The following is a 19,623-nucleotide window of genomic DNA, read 5'->3' as shown; positions in this document are numbered from 1 at the left end:
TTTTGGGTGCTGACTTTGACCTCTGACCCACAGGTATAAAGCATGATGGGAGTATGTGCGACACGTGCCGACAGCAGCCAATCTTTGGCATCCGTTGGAAATGTGCTGAATGTCCAAATTATGACCTGTGCTCTGTCTGTTACCATGGTGATAAACATAATCTCCGACACCGGTTTTACAGAATCACCACACCAGGAAGTGAAAGGTTAGTGTTGATGCTATACTGTTACGATGGCTCTGCTCTTACTGTTTTTCATATATATATATATATATATATATATATATATATATGTTGTTAATGCCCTTTTTTATGGCGTCAAAAAAGTAATCGCCTATTTCGTGCATTCCATATTGCTCTCGTCTTAAAGGATACATGAAACACTTTGGTTTTATTTCGTAATGTGCAGATTATCATGTGTAATATCAGAAATGACAGAAGATGTCAAAAATGAGACTACAGGTAGCAGCGCTTAAACCTACATGTATTTTTACGTGTTCTTTTGAGAACAGTCTTTTGTTTTGAAATTTCTCGCTTGGCGTTCAGCATGAAGGGGATAGTGCAATGACTGGTTGACCTGTGTCAGTATAATGACTTGGGCGGTGTCACTTACTTGCCTTCTGTAAGGCGTCTCAGTGAAGCAGCACTAGATAAAAGAGTGGTGGAAATCCAACCTGCTACAAGGAGGCACATTACCTGTACATGCACTCTGAGGACTCCTTCACTGTCGTACGACTGAAAAATTGTTAAGAACGACATTAAACCCAAGCACTCACTCGATTTAATTTTTGCTTTGAATTTATTTATTTATTTATTTTTTTACCAGAGTTCCTGTTGAACCTCGCAGAAAAAGTAAAAAGATAACAGCTCGAGGTATTTTCCCCAGTGCGCGTGTGGTGCGAGGTGTGGACTGGGCAATGGGAAGATCAGGATGGGGGCAATGGGCGGCGGGGAAAGGTCACAGAAATACAGGTAAACATTACCACGGGTGTGAATGTAGGGTCAGTGTGGTGTGAGGTGTGGACTGGCAGTGGGACGATCAGGATGGGGGTAATGGGCGGTGGGGAAAGGTCACAGAAATACAGGTAAACATGACCACAGGTGCGAATGTAGAGCTAGTGTGGTGTGAGGTGTGGACTGGCAGTGGGACGATCAGGATGGGGGTAATAGGCGGTGGGGAAAGGTCACAGAAATACAGGTAAGACATTACCACAGGTGCGAATGTAGGGTCAGTGTGGTGTGAGATGTGGATTGGCAGTGGGAAGATCAGGTATGAAAGGTGCTCTTATATTTCTTAAGGTTGTTTGAACAAAATATTTAGTCAGATACACCATCAGTATTATGCTGGCTCTGAAACTTATACTGATTTCTTCATTGTGCCAGTGTTTAATGGGGCACACAAGATACTTTCCTTATATGATGGCAGTCAGGCCTATAGGACCATCCTCACAAAACTCTGTGTTGGACGTAACTTGACACCGTCACAAAATATAGAGTTGGTGGGTCAGGGTGGTGAATTTTTTTTTTTTTTAAGCATAGCTAATGACATGAATTTTAAAGAAATTAACATAGAGAAAAAAACAATCATAAAACCCAACTTTTATCAAAATTCCAACCAAAACTTTAGAGTGGGGCCCTTTGTAGAGAGTCAGTTGGGTTATGTCTAAAAAACATATTTTGAAGGTTGGCATGGGTGAGGCAAACATAACTGTCTGGTCAGGTGTAAACGACCTACTTTCTACAAGAATCTAGACAGACCTATTGTCTTTGAGCTGTAGGCAAATTTGTCAAAGCTTCCCTTAGTTACTCTCTTGCCAAATGAGCCTGCACAGAATCTTTAATTTCCTTTGCAACACAATAAATAATTAGTTACACCTGAATAGCAAATCTAATTCTAATTTGAATTTTAAGCATTTACCAAGTAAAGGTCTCTGGATTGAATATGAGATTCAGTGTTGTTGTTTGTTGTGTTTTGTACAGGACTGGAGTGCGGCCAGCCCGAGAAGTGCAGCATATGTCTTGTGGGACAATGGAGCCAAGAACCTGTACCGCGTGGGCTTTGAGGGCATGGTCAGTACTGACCCAGTGGCAGATTTCAGGGTGCAATCTGTTTAGATAATTATGCATTGTATTCTGTTTTCAAATATGCTTTCTTCCCACGCTTTTGTTAAAAAGGGTCTTCCTTTTAATTTAGATAAAATTTGTGTGAAGTTTTTTATGGCTGTATGTAGGAAGGTCTGACAGCAACCTGCGGATTGGTCGTGGGTTTCCCTCTTGCTCATATTTTACATATTTAATGAATTCCGTGGTTTCCTTTGATGGTTTGTTTCCTTTGCTTATGATTTTATTTAGTTATGAAGTATTTTTTTAGATGTTGTTGTGTAAGCTTCTGTCTCTTTTGCAAAAGACCATAAAAATAATAAAAAAAAAGATAAAAATATCGAATACGTGGGTTGCCTCCTAGCACAGCAAAGTGACCCGTGATCCTCTCATCAGTGCGGTCGCTGTGAGTTCAAGTCCATGTCATGTTGGCTTCCTTTCCGGCCTTGTGTGGGAAGGTCTTGCAACAACCTATGGATGGTCATGTATTTCCTCCATTTCATACCTGGTTTCTTGAGTACAGCGAAAGACACCTACAAATAAATAAAGGAATCAAATAAATAAACATGTCACTGTTGCTTTTCAGGCTGACCTCAAGGTTGTCAGTGATGCTAAAGGGGGCTCATTCTACAGGGATCACCTGCCTCTGTTGGGTGAGAGCAACAGATTTCCTTCCCGTGAAAATGTTCAAATGTTCGATACTAGAGAAAGAACTTGGTGGTAACCGGGGTAGAGATTTGTGACTTAGGACTATGTTTACACTATGTTTGGAGTAAAATTTAATTTTTTTTTATTTATACTTTGACTGGGATATTCAACATTTCCATACGTCTGACATGCAGGTGTTTTCTCTCACCATATTCTTCTGCACAAGAAGGTGTAGAAAGCATAGTACATGCAATACCTTATCATATTACATGTTTTCTGGGCTTTGTGCTAAGTCAGCTAAATACTTTCTATTCTCGTGTGTTCAGGTGAGCAGGGCCCAGGTGCCAGGGCAGGGCCAGGGGGACTGGCTATAGGTGACCAGGTGAATGTGGACCTTGACCTGGAGATTGTCCAGTCTTTACAGCACGGCCATGGAGGCTGGACTGATGGCATGTTTGAGGTGAGTCAGAAGTTACTTCCCCTGATAGCCTTACACCACTCAATACTTATTATAAATGTACATGTATGTGCTCTGTAATTGCAGGTAAACGTGAAAGAAAAGTTGAATATGACAAGTCATTTGATGGACCCCTGAAAATTCATGACTTTTGCTTGTTAATCCCTTAATCATATCTGAGAGAACTGCAGGTTACACCTTGTCTCTTTGACTATCAGTTAGTCCACCTGGGATCATTTTTGAAATTTTTTTCAAAAGGTGTTATGGTATTCATTTGAAACTTGGTACATGGCTTCACCATGTTGACTTTCGATTTTTTGTTTTCCACTGGATTAGACACTCTTTAAAATGCTGGAGTTGTTTCATTTATCAATCTGCTCCTTCTGCTGATGCTGACATAGTTGTTTTGTTTCTCACTTTAACACACAGAACTAGTTGAACAAATTTATTGTTGATGCCTAAAACCCCAAAGTATTAGTATAAACTAGATAATCAGTTTGCTTCCCAGTAATTTTAACATTTTGTATGTTTTATTTGTATGTCATGGTTCTAGAAGATGAGAACAAATACATGTATTACATTGTGTTTATATGATTTTTTTTCTTGCCTTCAAACTTGAACTTGCATAACAGAATGAATATATTATATATTTCTGTTTACATTGTGTAACTCGGGGGCTGTTGTGTGTTTGTTTCCGTTTACATTGTGTAACTCGGGGGCTGTTGTGTGTTTGCAGTGCTTGGGAACAACTGGAACCGTGGTGGGGATTGATGAGGACCATGACATTGTTGTCTCTTATCCAAGTGGAAACAGGTAGATACTTGCTAACGTGGTGTTTATGAACACACCTTCGATATTCAGGTGTGAATCTTGAGGCTTTAGTCATGGTTGAAACTTCCAAATTGTTAGCCTGGGTACTTCACTGGTATGGCTATCAGAATCAAGGTGAAGCACTGGTCTCTGCATACTGTGACTGCCTAGTTTGTGAATGGGTGGGGAATTGAGTCTGACCTCTGACTGATGCGTGAAGAGGGGTGTCAACTCTAGTGTGTTTCCAGCAGGACAGTGCTATAAAGGTGTGGGCGTTGGAACTAGTGTGGTGCAAGAAGGGACTACTTAGTATGACTATAATGTACAGCCTGAGGCGATGTTATGATGTTATGATCACATGTAGCACCGTATTCTGTGGATGGGATGGCCAGATGTAGCACTGTAGTCTGTGGATGTGATGATCACATGTAGCATCACAGTCTGTGGATGTGATGATCATATGTAGCACCATAGTCTGGATGTGATGATTGCATATAGCACGGTAATCTGGATGTGATGATCACATGTAGCACTGTAGTCTGTGGATGTGATCACGTGTAGTACCATAGTTTGTGAATGATGTGGTCACATGTAGCACTGTATTCTGTGGATGTGATGATCACATGTAGCACCGTGATCTAGATGGGATGATCACATGTAGCACGGTATTCAGGATGTGATGATCACATATAGCACAGTAGTCTGGATATGATGATCATGTGACACAGTAATCTGTGGATGTGATGATCAAACGTAGCACGATAGTCTGTGGATGGGATGATCATGTGTAGCAAGGTAGTCTGTGGATGTGATGATCAAACATAGCACGATAGTCTGTGGATGGGATGATCAAACGTAGCACGATAGTCTGTGGATGTGATGATCACATGTAGCAAGGTAGTCTGTGGATGTGATGATCAAACGTAGCACGATAGTCTGTGGATGTGATGATCACATGTAGCAAGGTAGTCTGTGGATGTGATGATCAAACATAGCACGATAGTCTGTGGATGTGATGATCACATGTAGCAAGGTAGTCTGTGGATGTGATGATCACATGTAGCAAGGTAGTCTGTGGATGTGATGATCAAACGTAGCACGATAGTCTGTGGATGTGATGATCACATGTAGCAAGGTAGTCTGTGGATGTGATGATCAAACGTAGCACGATAGTCTGTGGATGGGATGATCATGTGTAGCATCATATTCTCCTCAGGTGGACCTTTAACCCAGCTGTCCTCACCAAGGTCAACACGCACGCGACCACAGCAGCGGCAGCCGTGGAGGCGCCCTCAGCCACCCAGTTTGCTGTGGGTGACCTTGTACAGATCTGTAACGATGGGGAGAGAATCAAGCTCCTTCAGAGAGGTCACGGAGAGTGGGCAGAGGCCATGATGCCAGTGAGTTATCACACATAAGCATAACTAATATTTGGGGGATTGATGACAGCAATCCCATCAATAAGTGTGTAGATGTTTTACCACTAGATTGTTACTGCTACAAAACACCATATGAAGAATGAGAGTCACAAACATTTTTCCTTCCATACCTGCGTCACCTATTTACTAAAATCCACCAACTGGCTCCTAGTTTTTATTTTCAAATTCAGTTTCCTTTGGGTTGTTACAATTGCCCCATCATTTGTCAGCCCTAATTTCTCAACCTTTTTGCATATAAAAGAACATCTTTCAGTACAATTTATGCACAGTGTTAATTTGATTTTGGAGACAAAACTACATCGGTTGGTTTAAGCGGTTTCAGGACTTTGCAAAAAGTATAATTATTACCATTCTACCCAAAATAATACCTTCAGAATATGCTTGGAGAAACCACCTTGCAAACATGGGAAAAGGTTGGAGAATTACAGCATTAATCAGGGTATCACAAGTGTGAAGCGCTGAAATCAGATACTGCGTCTCACCTAAAGTTTAACCTCTTCAGTCCTTGCAAACATGGGAAAAGGTTGGAGAATTACAGCATTAATCAGGGTATCACAAGTGTGAAGCGCTGAAATCAGATACTGCGTCTCACCTAAAGTTTAACCTCTTCAGTCCTTGCAAACATGGGAAAAGGTTGGAGAATTACAGCATTAATCAGGGTATCACAAGTGTGAAGCGCTGAAATCCGATACTGCGTCTCACCTAAAGTTTAACCTCTTCAGTCCTTGCAAACATGGGAAAAGGTTGGAGAATTACAGCATTAATCAGGGTATCACAAGTGTGAAGCGCTGAAATCAGATACTGCGTCTCACCTAAAGTTTAACCTCTTCAGTCCTTGCAAACATGGGAAAAGGTTGGAGAATTACAGCATTAATCAGGGTATCACAAGTGTGAAGCGCTGAAATCCGATACTGCGTCTCACCTAAAGTTTAACCTCTTCAGTCCTTGCAAACATGGGAAAAGGTTGGAGAATTACAGCATTAATCAGGATATCACAAGTGTGAAGCGCTGAAATCAGATACTGCGTCTCACGTAAAGTTTAACCTCTTCAGTCCTTGCAAACATGGGAAAAGGTTGGAGAATTACAGCATTAATAAGGGTATCACAAGTGTGAAGCGCTGAAATCCGATACTGCGTCTCACCTAAAGTTTAACCTCTTCAGTCCTTGCAAACATGGGAAAAGGTTGGAGAATTACAGCATTAATAAGGGTATCACAAGTGTGAAGCGCTGAAATCCGATACTGCGTCTCACCTAAAGTTTAACCTCTTCAGTCCTTGCAAACATGGGAAAAGGTTGGAGAATTACAGCATTAATCAGGGTATCACAAGTGTGAAGCGCTGAAATCAGATACTGCGTCTCACCTAAAGTTTAACCTCTTCAGTCCTTGCAAACATGGGAAAAGGTTGGAGAATTACAGCATTAATCAGGGTATCACAAGTGTGAAGCGCTGAAATCAGATACTGCGTCTCACCTAAAGTTTAACCTCTTCAGTCCTTGCAAACATGGGAAAAGGTTGGAGAATTACAGCATTAATCAGGGTATCACAAGTGTGAAGCGCTGAAATCCGATACTGCGTCTCACCTAAAGTTTAACCTCTTCAGTCCTTGCAAACATGGGAAAAGGTTGGAGAATTACAGCATTAATCAGGGTATCACAAGTGTGAAGCGCTAAATCAGATCCTGCGTCTCACCTAAAGTTTAACCTCTTCAGTCCTTGCAAACATGGGAAAAGGTTGGAGAATTACAGCATTAATCAGGGTATCACAAGTGTGAAGCGCTGAAATCAGATACTGCGTCTCACCTAAAGTTTAACCTCTTCAGTCCTTGCAAACATGGGAAAAGGTTGGAGAATTACAGCATTAATCAGGGTATCACAAGTGTGAAGCGCTGAAATCCGATACTGCGTCTCACCTAAAGTTTAACCTCTTCAGTCCTTGCAAACATGGGAAAAGGTTGGAGAATTACAGCATTAATCAGGGTATCACAAGTGTGAAGCGCTGAAATCAGATACTGCGTCTCACGTAAAGTTTAACCTCTTCAGTTGCACTTTTGGCAGAATGTAATGGCCTTTAAACAACACTTTTATGCCGACACTTAAGATTTTCTGGCAAGATTTATTTTTTTGAATGGTATTTGAAGAATGTACTTAGGTTTTCGGATAAGAAATGACTCAAACTTAACACAAAATCTTAAGTGGCCTTATGGTAGTAAGGTGGATGAATCACTGAGGCTGAAGAAAGCTTAACTCAAATCCAGTGGTTAACTGCCAACTGTGCAAACCAGTTAGGAATATTTTTCTGTTTTAGCTTGTTTATGTCTGTTGGTATCTATAGTTTAGCACATTGTTGTTGTTGTATACAGACACTTGGGAAGATTGGCCGTGTGCAGCAGATCTATCATGACAGTGACCTGAAGGTGGAGGTGTGTGGGACATGCTGGACATACAACCCCACGGCTGTCACCAAAGTTGCCTCTTCGGATGGAGCAGCCATCGGGAATTCCTCTGGAGGTAAGTGACATGTATCCTTGCCGAACAGTACAGGCTGTAATAAGCTGATACTAAATACCTGAGGAATTGGTTGGCAGTTTATTTCACAATTGACTAGTATGTTTCTCCCTCAGCAGCATGTGGCTGTGGTTTGCGTCAGATGTTTTGAATACCGTACTAAAATTTATGCAGTGATTTCTTCTTGATGCTCAGTGAATTGTTTTATGAGACAAGAGTGATCTCCCTTGTCCTGGTGGTTGGCATATGATCAGGTGATGAGTTCCTAAGTGCATATTATATATATCAGAGTCTGGAAAGCTGTAGTACATTTTCTGAAGGCAGTGCGGGCTGTAAATTTTTGATTGATGCACATGCAGATTGTTTGCCCATTGGAGGAGTGGTTTGTTTGTCTTCATCAGTCTCAAACTCTGCCTGTCCTGGTGTTTGTTTTTGGCCAGGTGGGTTTATTGATTATAGTGGGGCAGAGGTGGATGTACAGATAAATCAGGATATCCTCTTGAAATGTTACTTAAATGGTAAATCTGGTTATCACACGTTCCAGATGTCTCTGAAATTTATAGGTAAATTTCAAATTTTTTTTTTTATATTTAGAATTTAGTTTGTTTTTTTTTTATATTGTGTCTCACCATATCAGAGATCACTTTGTTGATTTTCTTTCACCATATCTCTGATGGTGAGCAGATAAAGATCATGTTTTCTGTGTTTCTGTGTAAAGTAACCAGCATCTGCACCTGGGTAGATATGGATGAGCAATAGCTGATTAGTCTCTACGTATGGCTGCTGTTTGACAAGAAGCAGACCGTGCAGAATTAGTACTCAGTGACATAAGGCTGGGTAATTTTCTAATGATGTTGACTACATTATAAATTTGCCAGTTTTGAAACTGGCAATTATTGGCATAGACAAATATAACTAGTGCAAGTGGACATAAATGTGCAAACGTGATGGTGATTTACATGTACCCAAGAATTCATAGGGACAGCTAACAGGGATCATAGAGGTACTCACACTGTTCAACGTATTTGACAAAATTGACACTGTGAAGTTTGGCCCTTTTTTCCCCTTTGTGAATAAGCACATTTTCTGTGCTTTGTTCACCGAGCGGACACCCATGGGTGTGGAGGTATTGTACTGTTTCTTGTATTCAGATTGCTTGGAGGACAGGGATCAGTGTGACAAAATGTGGCAAATTAGAATGTCTCCAAGACAAATCTGAATTCTGGTTTTGGGATGATAGGCTGAATAGTTTGCTGAACTATAATACAACATTTTTTCACACGAAAATGTGATGTGATGTTGAAAGCATCTTTTATGTTTCAGAGCGCCTGAGTGCACTTTTGAAGAAACTGTTTGAAACCCATGTGTCTGGGGATGTAAATGAAGAGCTGGTGAAGGCTGCTGCTAATGGTGACCACGCTAAAGTAGAGGAGATTCTACAGAGACCAGAAGCAGACGTAAGCTGAGGCAGTCCTGGTCATCCACACATTTGATGACATGATTGGTTAATCCGCATGTGCATGGTGTGACTGTCGACCTGCCCCTTTGATTGAAAATAGGCCATGCTAGTTAGAGATGAAATACATTTTCTTGGAATAGCTTAAAAGAATTGGCAACACTGGATCAAATGTGTATTTACTTTGATAAAGTATTCCACAGTGAGGTTGAAAAGGAAAGCTTTTATGTTTGTGATGGGGAACAACTGATATCGCAGTTCAAAGTTAGCAAAATCGTGCACATGGAGACAATCAAAAACATAGTCACGTTAACAGTTTGATCCACAACCCTTCAGTCTGCCTCTCAATTTGATAATGGTAGTGGCAGTGTGTGATGCAGACGGGTGAATGATGTGTTTGAGAGGCACATGGCCCTTTAGGCTGTCTCTTACAATGATAATGGTAATGACTGTGTGTAATGTTGACAGGTGAATGGTTTGTGTGGGGCTTATGGCCCTTTAGGCTGTCTCTTACAATGATAATGGTAATGACTGTAATGACAGGGTTAATGGTATGTGTGTGGGGCACACTGCCCATCAGGCTGCCTCTCATAATGATAATGGTAATGACTGTGTAATGTTGACAGGTGAATGGTGTGTTTATGGGGCACACTGCCCTTCAGGCTGCCTCTCATAATGATAATGGTAATGACTGTGTGTAATGTTGACAGGTGAATGGTGTGTTTGCGGGGCACACTGCCCTTCAGGCTGCCTCTCAGAATGGCCACATGGAGGTCATCAAGTCCCTCATCAAACATAGCGTGGATATGGAAATTGAGGTAAGATATGCTCCCATTTTGCAAGATTTTGATGGCAAAGTTGTCTTGAAGATGCTTTTGAGTCCATCTCTTACTTGTTCAGTCTGTGCTTATTTCCCAAGGGTTGGCAGGTATCAGTCAGTTAATCTGAGTGCTTTTATATGAGTTAAGTGTGGAAGTTTTCTTGTCAGATTTGTCCCGTTCATGATCGATGAAATCTGCTGACACAACTGTTTTTAGATATTCCTAAGCACCTGATGTCTCACACAAAGGGATAATTTAATAGAAACTCTCCAAAGGTTGGTGGTTTATCCTGATTATTTTGCTTTCCTCCACCAATAAAACCCAACACAATCATATACATCTACAGGCAAGTCAAAATTCTTGTGTATGCCATTGAATAAATTCATGCAGATATATTTTAAGTACACCAAATTTGGCATTACTTACTGTATTATGATAACTAGTACTGGGGTCTTGTAGTTTCCTGTATTGAGATAAAGACATAATAATGCAGAAAGGTCGGACACTGTTTCACTAGATGCTGGTGTACAGTGACTGGTTGTAGAGTGACTTGCTGTTGTTTGCTCCAGCTACTCTGGTATCCTCCAGATATATTCTGGCATCTTCCAGCTTCTCTGGTATCCTCCAGCTATGGCATCCACCAGGCACTCTGGCATCCTCCAGGTACTCTGTTATTGCCCAGGCACACTGGTATCCTCCAGCTACTCTAGTATCCACCAGCAACTCTGGTATCCCCCAGCTATTCTGGTGTCCTCCAGACACTCTGGCATCCTCCAGGTACTCTGGTATCCTCCAGCTACTCTGGCATCCTCCAGGTACTCTGGTATCCACCAGCTACTCCAGGAGCTCTGGAATCCCCAGTTGCTCTGATATCACCCAGCTGCTCTGGTATCCCCCAGGTACTCTGGCATCCACCAGCTACTCCAGGTACTCTGGTATCCTTCAGCTGCTCTGGTATCCTCCGGGTACTCTGGTATCCACCAGCTACTCCAGGTACTCTGGTATCCCCCGGCTGCTCTGGTATCCTCTAGCTACTCTGGCATCCTCCAGGTACTCTGGTATCCACCAGCTACTCCAGGAGCTCTGGAATCCCCAGTTGCTCTGATATCACCCAGCTGCTCTGGTATCCCCAAGGTACTCTGGCATCCACCAGCTACTCCAGATACTCTGGTATCCTTCAGCTGCTCTGGTATCCTCCGGGTACTCTGGTATCCACCAGCTACTCCAGGTACTCTGGTATCCCCCGGCTGCTCTGGTATCCTCTAGCTACTCTGGCATCCTCCAGGTACTCTGGTATCCACCAGCTACTCTAGGTAATCTGGTATCCTCCATCTGCTCTGGTATCCCCAGCTGCTCTGGTATCCCCCAGGTACTCTGGCATCCACCAGCTACTCCAGGTACTATGGTATCCTCCAGCTGCTCTGGTATCCACCAGCTACTCCAGGTACTCTGGTATCCCTCAGCTGCTCTGGTATCCTCTAGCTACTCTGGCATCCTCCAGGTACTCTGGTATCCACCAGCTACTTCAGGTACTCTGATGTCCCCCAGGCTGCTCTGATATCCTCCAGGTACTCTGGCATCCTCCAGGTACTCTGGTATCCACCAGCTGCTCTGTTATCTTCCAGCTGCTCTGGTATCCCCCAGGTACTCTTTTATACTCCATGCATAAACTGGCTGCCAACCATTGTGAAACATTGTTGAATACAGCACTACCTGCCATCAAGTGAATGAGCGAATAAATGAGTGTGGTTTAACACCACGTCATAAATACATCAGCCATATCATGGTTGGCTGAGAACATGTTTAAACCAGGAAAAAGTGAATAGTTTCAGTGTGATGACAACATCCTAAATGAAGAAAAGTAGACGGATATTTTTAAGACCCATTAAATGAGCTAAACCTTAGTTAAGCCAATACCCAGTCTGGGGTCTTTGGTATGGTGTTTTGAGTCAGGCTGCAGTGTAAGTATATCCACATGATGACTGGCCTGCTATTAAAATCAACCATCTTCAAAGATGCTGAGCATCTGAGCAAGTGAGCATATTCAAACAAACAGGCAAGCACTTATCTGACCCAGAAGGGGAGGTTTGTCATACAGTATGGTAAAGAAATGTGCCCCACTGCGCAGGATAAATGCCTTCGCCATAATCTTATTGTATGATGTTGATACATAATGTTATACTGTACACTGCAGACACTATATTAACACAAGACCTTGTTGTTGTTGTTGTCTATGATTATGATGTTTGTTTGTTCTCAGGATAAAGATGGTGACCGAGCTGTTCATCATGCGGCGTTCGGAGACGAACCGGCAGTCATTGAACTGCTGCATCGAGGTGGTGCAGATCTGAACGCTCGCAACAAGCGCCGACAGACGCCGTTGCACATTGGGGTCAACAAAGGCCACATTAGTGTTGTCAAGACCTTGTTAGGTCTGAGCTGTCACCCCTCGTTACAGGTCAGTGGTTGGTTGAGGTGTGGGTTTTTTTTAGTGATGCACTAATTGTGGTTCCTTCTTGGGTCAAAACAGTGAAGGGGGCGGAGGACTGTAGCATGCCAGCACGGTGCAGTGACCAAGGAGCCTCTCACCAATGCGGTCACAACTCATGCTGGCTTCAACAAATGCTGGGAAGGTGTGCCAGCAACCTGCGGGTGGTTGTGGGTTTCCCCCAGGTTCTGCCCGGTCTCCTCCCACCATAATGCTGGCTGTCGACATATAAGGAAAATATTATTGAGTACGCAGTAAAACACCAATCAAACAAATAAATCAACAGTAAAAAAAGTCACATACATGTAGGTCAGAGTGATCCCCCTTACACTGATAACAACAAACTGTAAAAGAAACGTCTCTGATGGCAACTCCCTTTTGTCGTACTTGTGTAGGTGATTTTACAAAAAGAAGATATTTCCATATGATAATGGGTTTGAAACCCATTTTTTTTTCATGAAAAAAATATTTTGCCTTTTGAGACTTTTGTTTCTCCCTCGTTCAAGGGGATGGGTGTGTGTATGGAGGGTAGGAGAGGGGGGGGGGGAGGACTCATCTGTCTCCTGTTGTATCTTCTTTGCAACTACAGTTAACCTTCATAAAGTTGTGAAACACTTACAACATGTGCATATTTCTAGCTTTCCATTTAGATTCCAAACTTCATTTTGGTATTCGTATTGGTTTGGTTGGTCTGGGGAAGAGGAAAGAGGGTAAATTTACCTGCAGGTGTTTGAAATACATGCGTCTTCAGAGCACCGTTATACAGTGTGGGGAAGGCTCAGATTCGGTATTCGGCTAAGTCATATTCAGGTCAAAGGTCATTAAAACTTGTTTTGGCAGGTATTATTTGTGTTCAGTCTTTACAGTCCAGGGGGACACAGACCATGTTGGAACTGTTCATAGCAAGAGTCTTGTTGAAAGGGAGTAACATCTTTATATAAAGACAATCTGTCCAAGGGAACATTATTTCCAAATGCAGGGTAGTGGGACACAGACCATGTTGGAACTGTTCATAGCAAGAGTCTTGTTGAAAGGGAGTAACATCTTTATATAAAGAAAATCTGTCCAAAGGAACATTATTTCCAAATGCAGGGCAGTGGGACATAGCCCGTGTTGGAACTGTTCATAGCAAGAGTCTTGTTGAAAGGGAGTAACATCTTTATATAAAGAAAATCTGACCAAAGGAACATTAATTGTACCACAAGCATATCCTTCTCTGATTTGAAGCAATCCTGTCTTCTGGTTTTCAGGACTCTGAAGGAGACACCCCTCTACACGATGCTATCAGTAAAAAGAGAGATGACATGCTGGCGTTGTTGTTGGAACACCAGGCAGACATCACTGTTACCAACAACAATGGATTTAATGCCCTCCATCATGCTGCTCTTCGAGGAAATCCAAGGTCAGATTTTGTATTTTTCACGTTGGTACTTCTTCAGTCTTCTTTGTGCAGTTGCATGTTTGACATAGTTAAGGAGCATGCTCAAGTGGAGGAATTATGTTTTTATTTCGTGTTAGGAGTATATTTGGGGAAAAAAGTGATGACAGCATGAGGATAGGCTGGAGGATTATGTTCTAGTTAAATCGTAAAGTGGGAGGCTGCTGGCTTCCTCTCTGGCCGTACATGGGAAGCTCTGCCAGCAATCTGTGGATGGTCGTGGGTGTCGCTGGGCTCTGCCCCGTTTCCTCCCACCATAATGATGGTCGTCGTCGTGTAGGTGAAATATTCTTGAGTACGGCATAAAACACCAATCAAATAAATAAAATAAACAAAGTGGGAGCGAGATACTTAGGAAAATGTTTCTTTTTGGCAGGGTTTAATCAGTCTGGCGGAGTGGCTGTTTGTATCATACAACAATGTTACATGTTGTTTTAGGCATTTTTTTCTGGGTAATAATGTAATAAGAAATGTGCCGGAATAAGGGAACCTACAAAACAATTTCCACTGATGTTATCTGGCTGGCACTTCTGTCTAGTTTCTCACTGCATGTCTCAGAGTACTGTTTGAGAAAGTTTCTCACTGCATGTCTCAGAGTACTGTTTGAGAAAGTTTCTCACTGCATGTCTCAGAGTACTGTTTGAGAAAGTTTCTCACTGCATGTCTCAGAGTACTGTTTGAGAAACTTTTCAGGAACTTTCAGAACATTCCCATTATTCTGTCATTGGCAGTAAAATATATTTTCTGGAATGTTTCTGCACGAAAGTACAAGGGGTGCTTGTTTAGTTATTTATACTTTATGTAAACTGATGAAGTAATGTTTTGGTTACTATCTGATCTTGCATACTTTCAGCTCAGAACACCGTTCACAAAGCTGTTGTATTTATTTATTTTATCAGTGTTTTATGCTGTACTCAAAAATAATTCACTTATACAACGGTGACCTGCATTATTTTGGGAACAAAGCTGTTCTACCTGTAGTTACTTTCATGGTTACAGGTATATATATGAAGTGTGTGGTATTTAGGGTAAGACTTTGACAGTTGTGGCTATTAAAGCTGCAGGTAAGTTTGTCAATGGTATTAAGGTTCCGTGCATACCCAGCGTGGTTTGTCACCTGCATTAAAATAGGTCAGGTGCTTTAGAATATCAGACGAAGCTTTTCTGACAGACATCATTTGAATGTGTGTGAGCCATATAACTGCATCTATATATTTTCCATGTTATTTACATCCTATTTCTCATGATTATATCCACATGGACTGTTGTTGGAAATAAAACAATTTCGTACTGATGTACAAGGCCACTAACCAACCATCACCTGACTCTACAGCATCTAGCTCGGGGATTTGTTAGCCATGTGTCCAACTTTTTCTTCCACATCAAGCTGAATCGTATTAACTATTAAAACTTAAAACTTCGTGTACCACAAAACAGATGTATTTTTGGCCTGAAGTAATTCTGATGCCATACCTTATGACTCTGTTTTCTGTGAATAATACAAACCCAGCTAAAGTCACAAGAACATCATCTCAAACAGCAGACGGCATTCATCATCTGCTATTTCTATCCCATCTCTGGGTTCATGTTTACACACTTGCTATATTCTGTTATGCAGTTGTTCCTTTATTTTGCTATCTGTGTAGCATTCCATCCCTATACATATATGTGTACCTGTATAAAAACAAAATATAAAACAGTTACAAGAGTTAGTGCAATAATCTTTACCATAAAATTTTACTTAAAAATTGCCCCCCAAAATAGTAAGAAAAAATATTTAAAAGGAAAACCTGTTAATGCAATGATTAGATTTTAATTCTGAGTAATATGAAGTAATCTTTGAAATTTGTGGAATAGAAAGAACATTTGCAATTGTGAGTGGTTTAAAACACTGCATAAAAAAGTGTTATGTTCATACCTGAGAAATACTGGTTTCACTTCTGTGTTGATTGTGAGTGCATTAAACACTTACATAAGCTGAATCCGTGAGCATTGTAAATGACTAGTTTTGTTTCTGCTTGGTTTGTTTGTGACCCTGTGACCAGTGACAAGCTGGCAATTGAATTGGATTAGGAGACTGGGAATTACTGATCCCTGAGAGATCGATAAGGCTAACTGGTTCAACCCAGGTGGAAAAGTGCATTAAGTGCAGGAGCACTGAGATGCCGGGGATTCCCCACACGTAGCCTTGGCCTGGCGTGCTTATTAATTCTGTTATTGTCATGCGTCTCAGATATTTGCCACAAAGCTTCCGCAATTTGCAGCTAAATTATTATAACCATGTTTTTGGTATTTCCTAGCCCCGTTCATAACGTCTTTAGGGCATTAGAACGCCTGTTGTGATTGGTTGCAGCCTATATGTTACCTGGTCGATCTTCACTACATTAGCTAATCTGTCTGCCATGTTCTGGCTGTTCTGAGAACGCGATGATACGACATAGCAAGTATTACCATCGTGCTACCCAGTAACTGGAAGCCCTTGGCATCCGATTGGCTTGTCCAGGCTTCAGGTCCTCCTAGATCCAGCTCTTGACCAATCTGAGAATTGCTGGCTGCAGATCAATTCAGCGAGGGTTGGGGACAGGATGGACAGCACAATCGATGGCACTGGTCAGACAACTTGGGAGCCACACGTATGTGTGTGCGCAACCCATGTGACAGTTTGTCTGCAGATGTAGGTCAAGCCCACTTTGTCTGCTTGATCTCCTCCTGCCCAGCACCTAGCTTACCTGATTCTGTCTCACCTCCACTAGAACTGGGTCAAATTGCCCATTAGCCTGTTCCAGTGATCTGGGATATCTAGGTCAGTGAGCATCAGCCTTGTACTTCTACAAGCCTCCAGGCTTCTCTCCCCTGTCACACACCTCTCCAACTTCAAAAGGGTTGTTATGTAACTAATTTGGCCAGAGAACAACAACAGCAAGCCCTAGGCAGCAGACATCCAATGTTATGTAGGGCCTGTTGCTTTAGTATTGTCATTTATGTTGAAAGACCTGCTCTAAGTGATACAGTGCTACCCTAATTTTTCAAGATGTAAGCATCACATTTAGTGACAAGATAGCTCTCTATTCCTGTTAAAAGTAGTGTGGACTTTTGCTGTTTAGATTGAGAGAGAATTCATGTTTTCTGAAAACTGTGACTTGAAATTTTATTAATATTCCCCCTTAAATTGGAAAACAAAAGCACTCAGACTTAGTAGCATTGATACAATGTGGAGATATCCTCTTCGGTTTTTCTGTGTTGATATTTCACTCAGCACTCTGTTTTGTATTCATGATATGTAAGGGAAGATTAGGACTGCAACACTTTCTGAGGTGAACAGAAACATAGCCCTTTATAATTGGGTTTAATGCCTAAAATAACTGAATTGTGTTTAAATCATTTCAGATGCTGTAGGAGGGTGATTTTTCTTTTTAGAGTTGAGAAAAATATTTGTGACCGAAGTAACAGTTGTTCATGCAGTTCAGACTAGGCCACAGTTTGTACAACTTCACAGAGTATACTATTGGGTGCATCAGCTATAAGGTGTAGGAAGCAGAGAATTATCGCCTTATAATTGAACGCTTCTCAGAATTTCTGACATTCCCATATTTTCCGTTTTCTATAAAATAAAAAAAATGTAGGGTTTCTGGTGAAGCTCTTTTTCTTTCTGCCAGTAAACATCCTGGATTGTTTTCACAATAATATTGGATGATCCTTCCATGGGAAAGCCTAGAGTTGAATGAACTTCCTGGATCCAACTACTGCAAGCTTTTTGCCTCAAGCTTAGACACTCAAACATTTAGTTTGTCTTCAGTATTGCCAGTTCATCGCAAATTGTTATTACACAAGACACAACAGCACCCATTGAAGGGCTGTAACTGTGCACAGTCTCCATCATGCTTAAACAGTAAATCTTGTCATATAGGCATACAAGTAAGCACAGTTTCAAACCGCACTGATGTGATACTAAGGAGAGACAAATGTGGTACCTCAAAATACTTTGGCCCAGAAGCAGTATTGAAGATTGACACATGTCCATGTAACTAAGTCAGTTGTGGACGCCAGCCTGACCAAGCCTTGAAGCTTGAAATGCCACAAATATATTGTGGCTCTATTATTTATGTCTGGAGAAGATGTGGAAAAAAGTTCTTGATTTACAGTATGTAGATTGTAAATGCTACATGTAGGGTTTGTTAGGTAGGTATCTCCCCTTGCTGGGTACATGTATGTGAGTGGTAACATACACTGGATATACTGTACATATATACAATGTCACACACTTACACATGTCATTAACTCTGTAAAACAACTTACAACAGGAGTCTAGTACTGTTCGTGTATATGTAGTCAGAGCCATATAGATATGTAGACCATTCACATGTTTTATTTTAACTGCTCTTTTACAGAGATCTTCATGCCTTGTTACATGTTGGTGTAGAAACAATATTTTTTCTGATATTTTCAGCTGTCTTTAGAACAAAGTACTAAAAGTATCCTTGTGAATGCAATTTCATGTGCATATACTTTTACTTGGTATTGGTTTTCTGGATCTTCTGTGGCAGTCTGGATGATGCTGAAGCATCTGCATGTATCACATGGGTACAGTAAGAGGTTCAGCCCTGAGCCAGACCACGACAAAAACTCTTAGTACACCTGGCGTTATAATTTGTCTATGATGTATGTCTATAATGTATTTTTCACACGGGGAAATTGGTCTGTTTGAGTAGTTTGTGACCAAGTGATTGTTTGGTGTCATCAGCATTACACGGTAGTACATTATGAAACACTGAGGCAGCACATTATATGCAATGATTGTGGGAGGAGGGGACATTGTGACTAAAGATATGTGAAAAGCCACCAAATGAATGATTGGTAATTGTTAAATGGCCTACTCAAGAATATTTCACTTATATCGTGGCAGACTTATTTTACAGGAGGAAGAATTAAGTGTCTCTACTGAAGTGTACTCGCATTTTGTAAGTTAACATATTGAATTTGAAATCCTATATCAGAATAATCTCCAGGAGAATTACTTTAAAATTCTTTCTTTATGATTTATTATTAACCGAGCATTTATTGGACAACACATGAAATTGTTTGACCTCCGTAAATACCAGTATGTATGGCTTTCACAACCTTTGTTATAAGCTACACAATAAAAAGCAGGTTTTGTGAAAAACAGCAATGTACGAAAGTGCTTTTTGTTGTGTTGTTTATAACAAAGGTTGATTCACTTTAGTAGTCATTCAAGGTCTGGATGTTTGGATTATGACCTACACTAGCTGTAGCAGTATGACGGCGATATTGTAGCCAGCACGTTTGGAAGAGTAAGCATTAAGGACTGTCTCTTTTTTCTGTCCCTGTGTACTTAAAAAGCCTTGTTGCAGTTGTTTGATGTCAGTGTTCAGCAAAATACCAAGGTTTGTTCACTTTCTGTAGCAGACATAGCTGGCATTCCCTCATGGGCTTGCTTCTCTATG

General features: G+C 41.3%; 1 protein-coding gene across 2 annotated transcripts in view; it reads left to right on the top strand.

The window, feature by feature from the left end:
* The first annotated feature begins 950 nt into the window (after window positions 1-950).
* Window positions 951-19,623, top strand: part of LOC135470442 (E3 ubiquitin-protein ligase MIB1-like) — a 75,400-nt gene continuing 56,727 nt past the window's right edge. Inside the window, exons 1-11 of one of the 2 annotated variants that reach the window (XM_064749393.1) lie at window positions 951-970; window positions 1,979-2,068; window positions 2,685-2,751; window positions 3,073-3,206; window positions 3,940-4,016; window positions 5,230-5,413; window positions 7,814-7,961; window positions 9,282-9,415; window positions 10,125-10,232; window positions 12,496-12,693; window positions 13,974-14,125. In XM_064749393.1, the coding sequence (XP_064605463.1) occupies window positions 2,066-2,068; window positions 2,685-2,751; window positions 3,073-3,206; window positions 3,940-4,016; window positions 5,230-5,413; window positions 7,814-7,961; window positions 9,282-9,415; window positions 10,125-10,232; window positions 12,496-12,693; window positions 13,974-14,125 (1,205 nt within the window). In that variant the 5' untranslated portion in view covers window positions 951-970; window positions 1,979-2,065. Of the gene's footprint in view, window positions 971-1,181; window positions 1,197-1,978; window positions 2,069-2,684; window positions 2,752-3,072; window positions 3,207-3,939; window positions 4,017-5,229; window positions 5,414-7,813; window positions 7,962-9,281; window positions 9,416-10,124; window positions 10,233-12,495; window positions 12,694-13,973; window positions 14,126-19,623 lie in introns of those variants that run through there. The other variant, XM_064749395.1, reaches the window with a different exon arrangement.

This window comes from Liolophura sinensis, chromosome 7 (genome assembly GCF_032854445.1).
Source record: "Liolophura sinensis isolate JHLJ2023 chromosome 7, CUHK_Ljap_v2, whole genome shotgun sequence".
Lineage (NCBI taxonomy): Eukaryota > Metazoa > Mollusca > Polyplacophora > Chitonida > Chitonidae > Liolophura > Liolophura sinensis.
The sequence above is the reverse complement of the archived record's forward strand: the minus strand, read 5'-3'. Positions and strand labels throughout refer to the sequence as shown.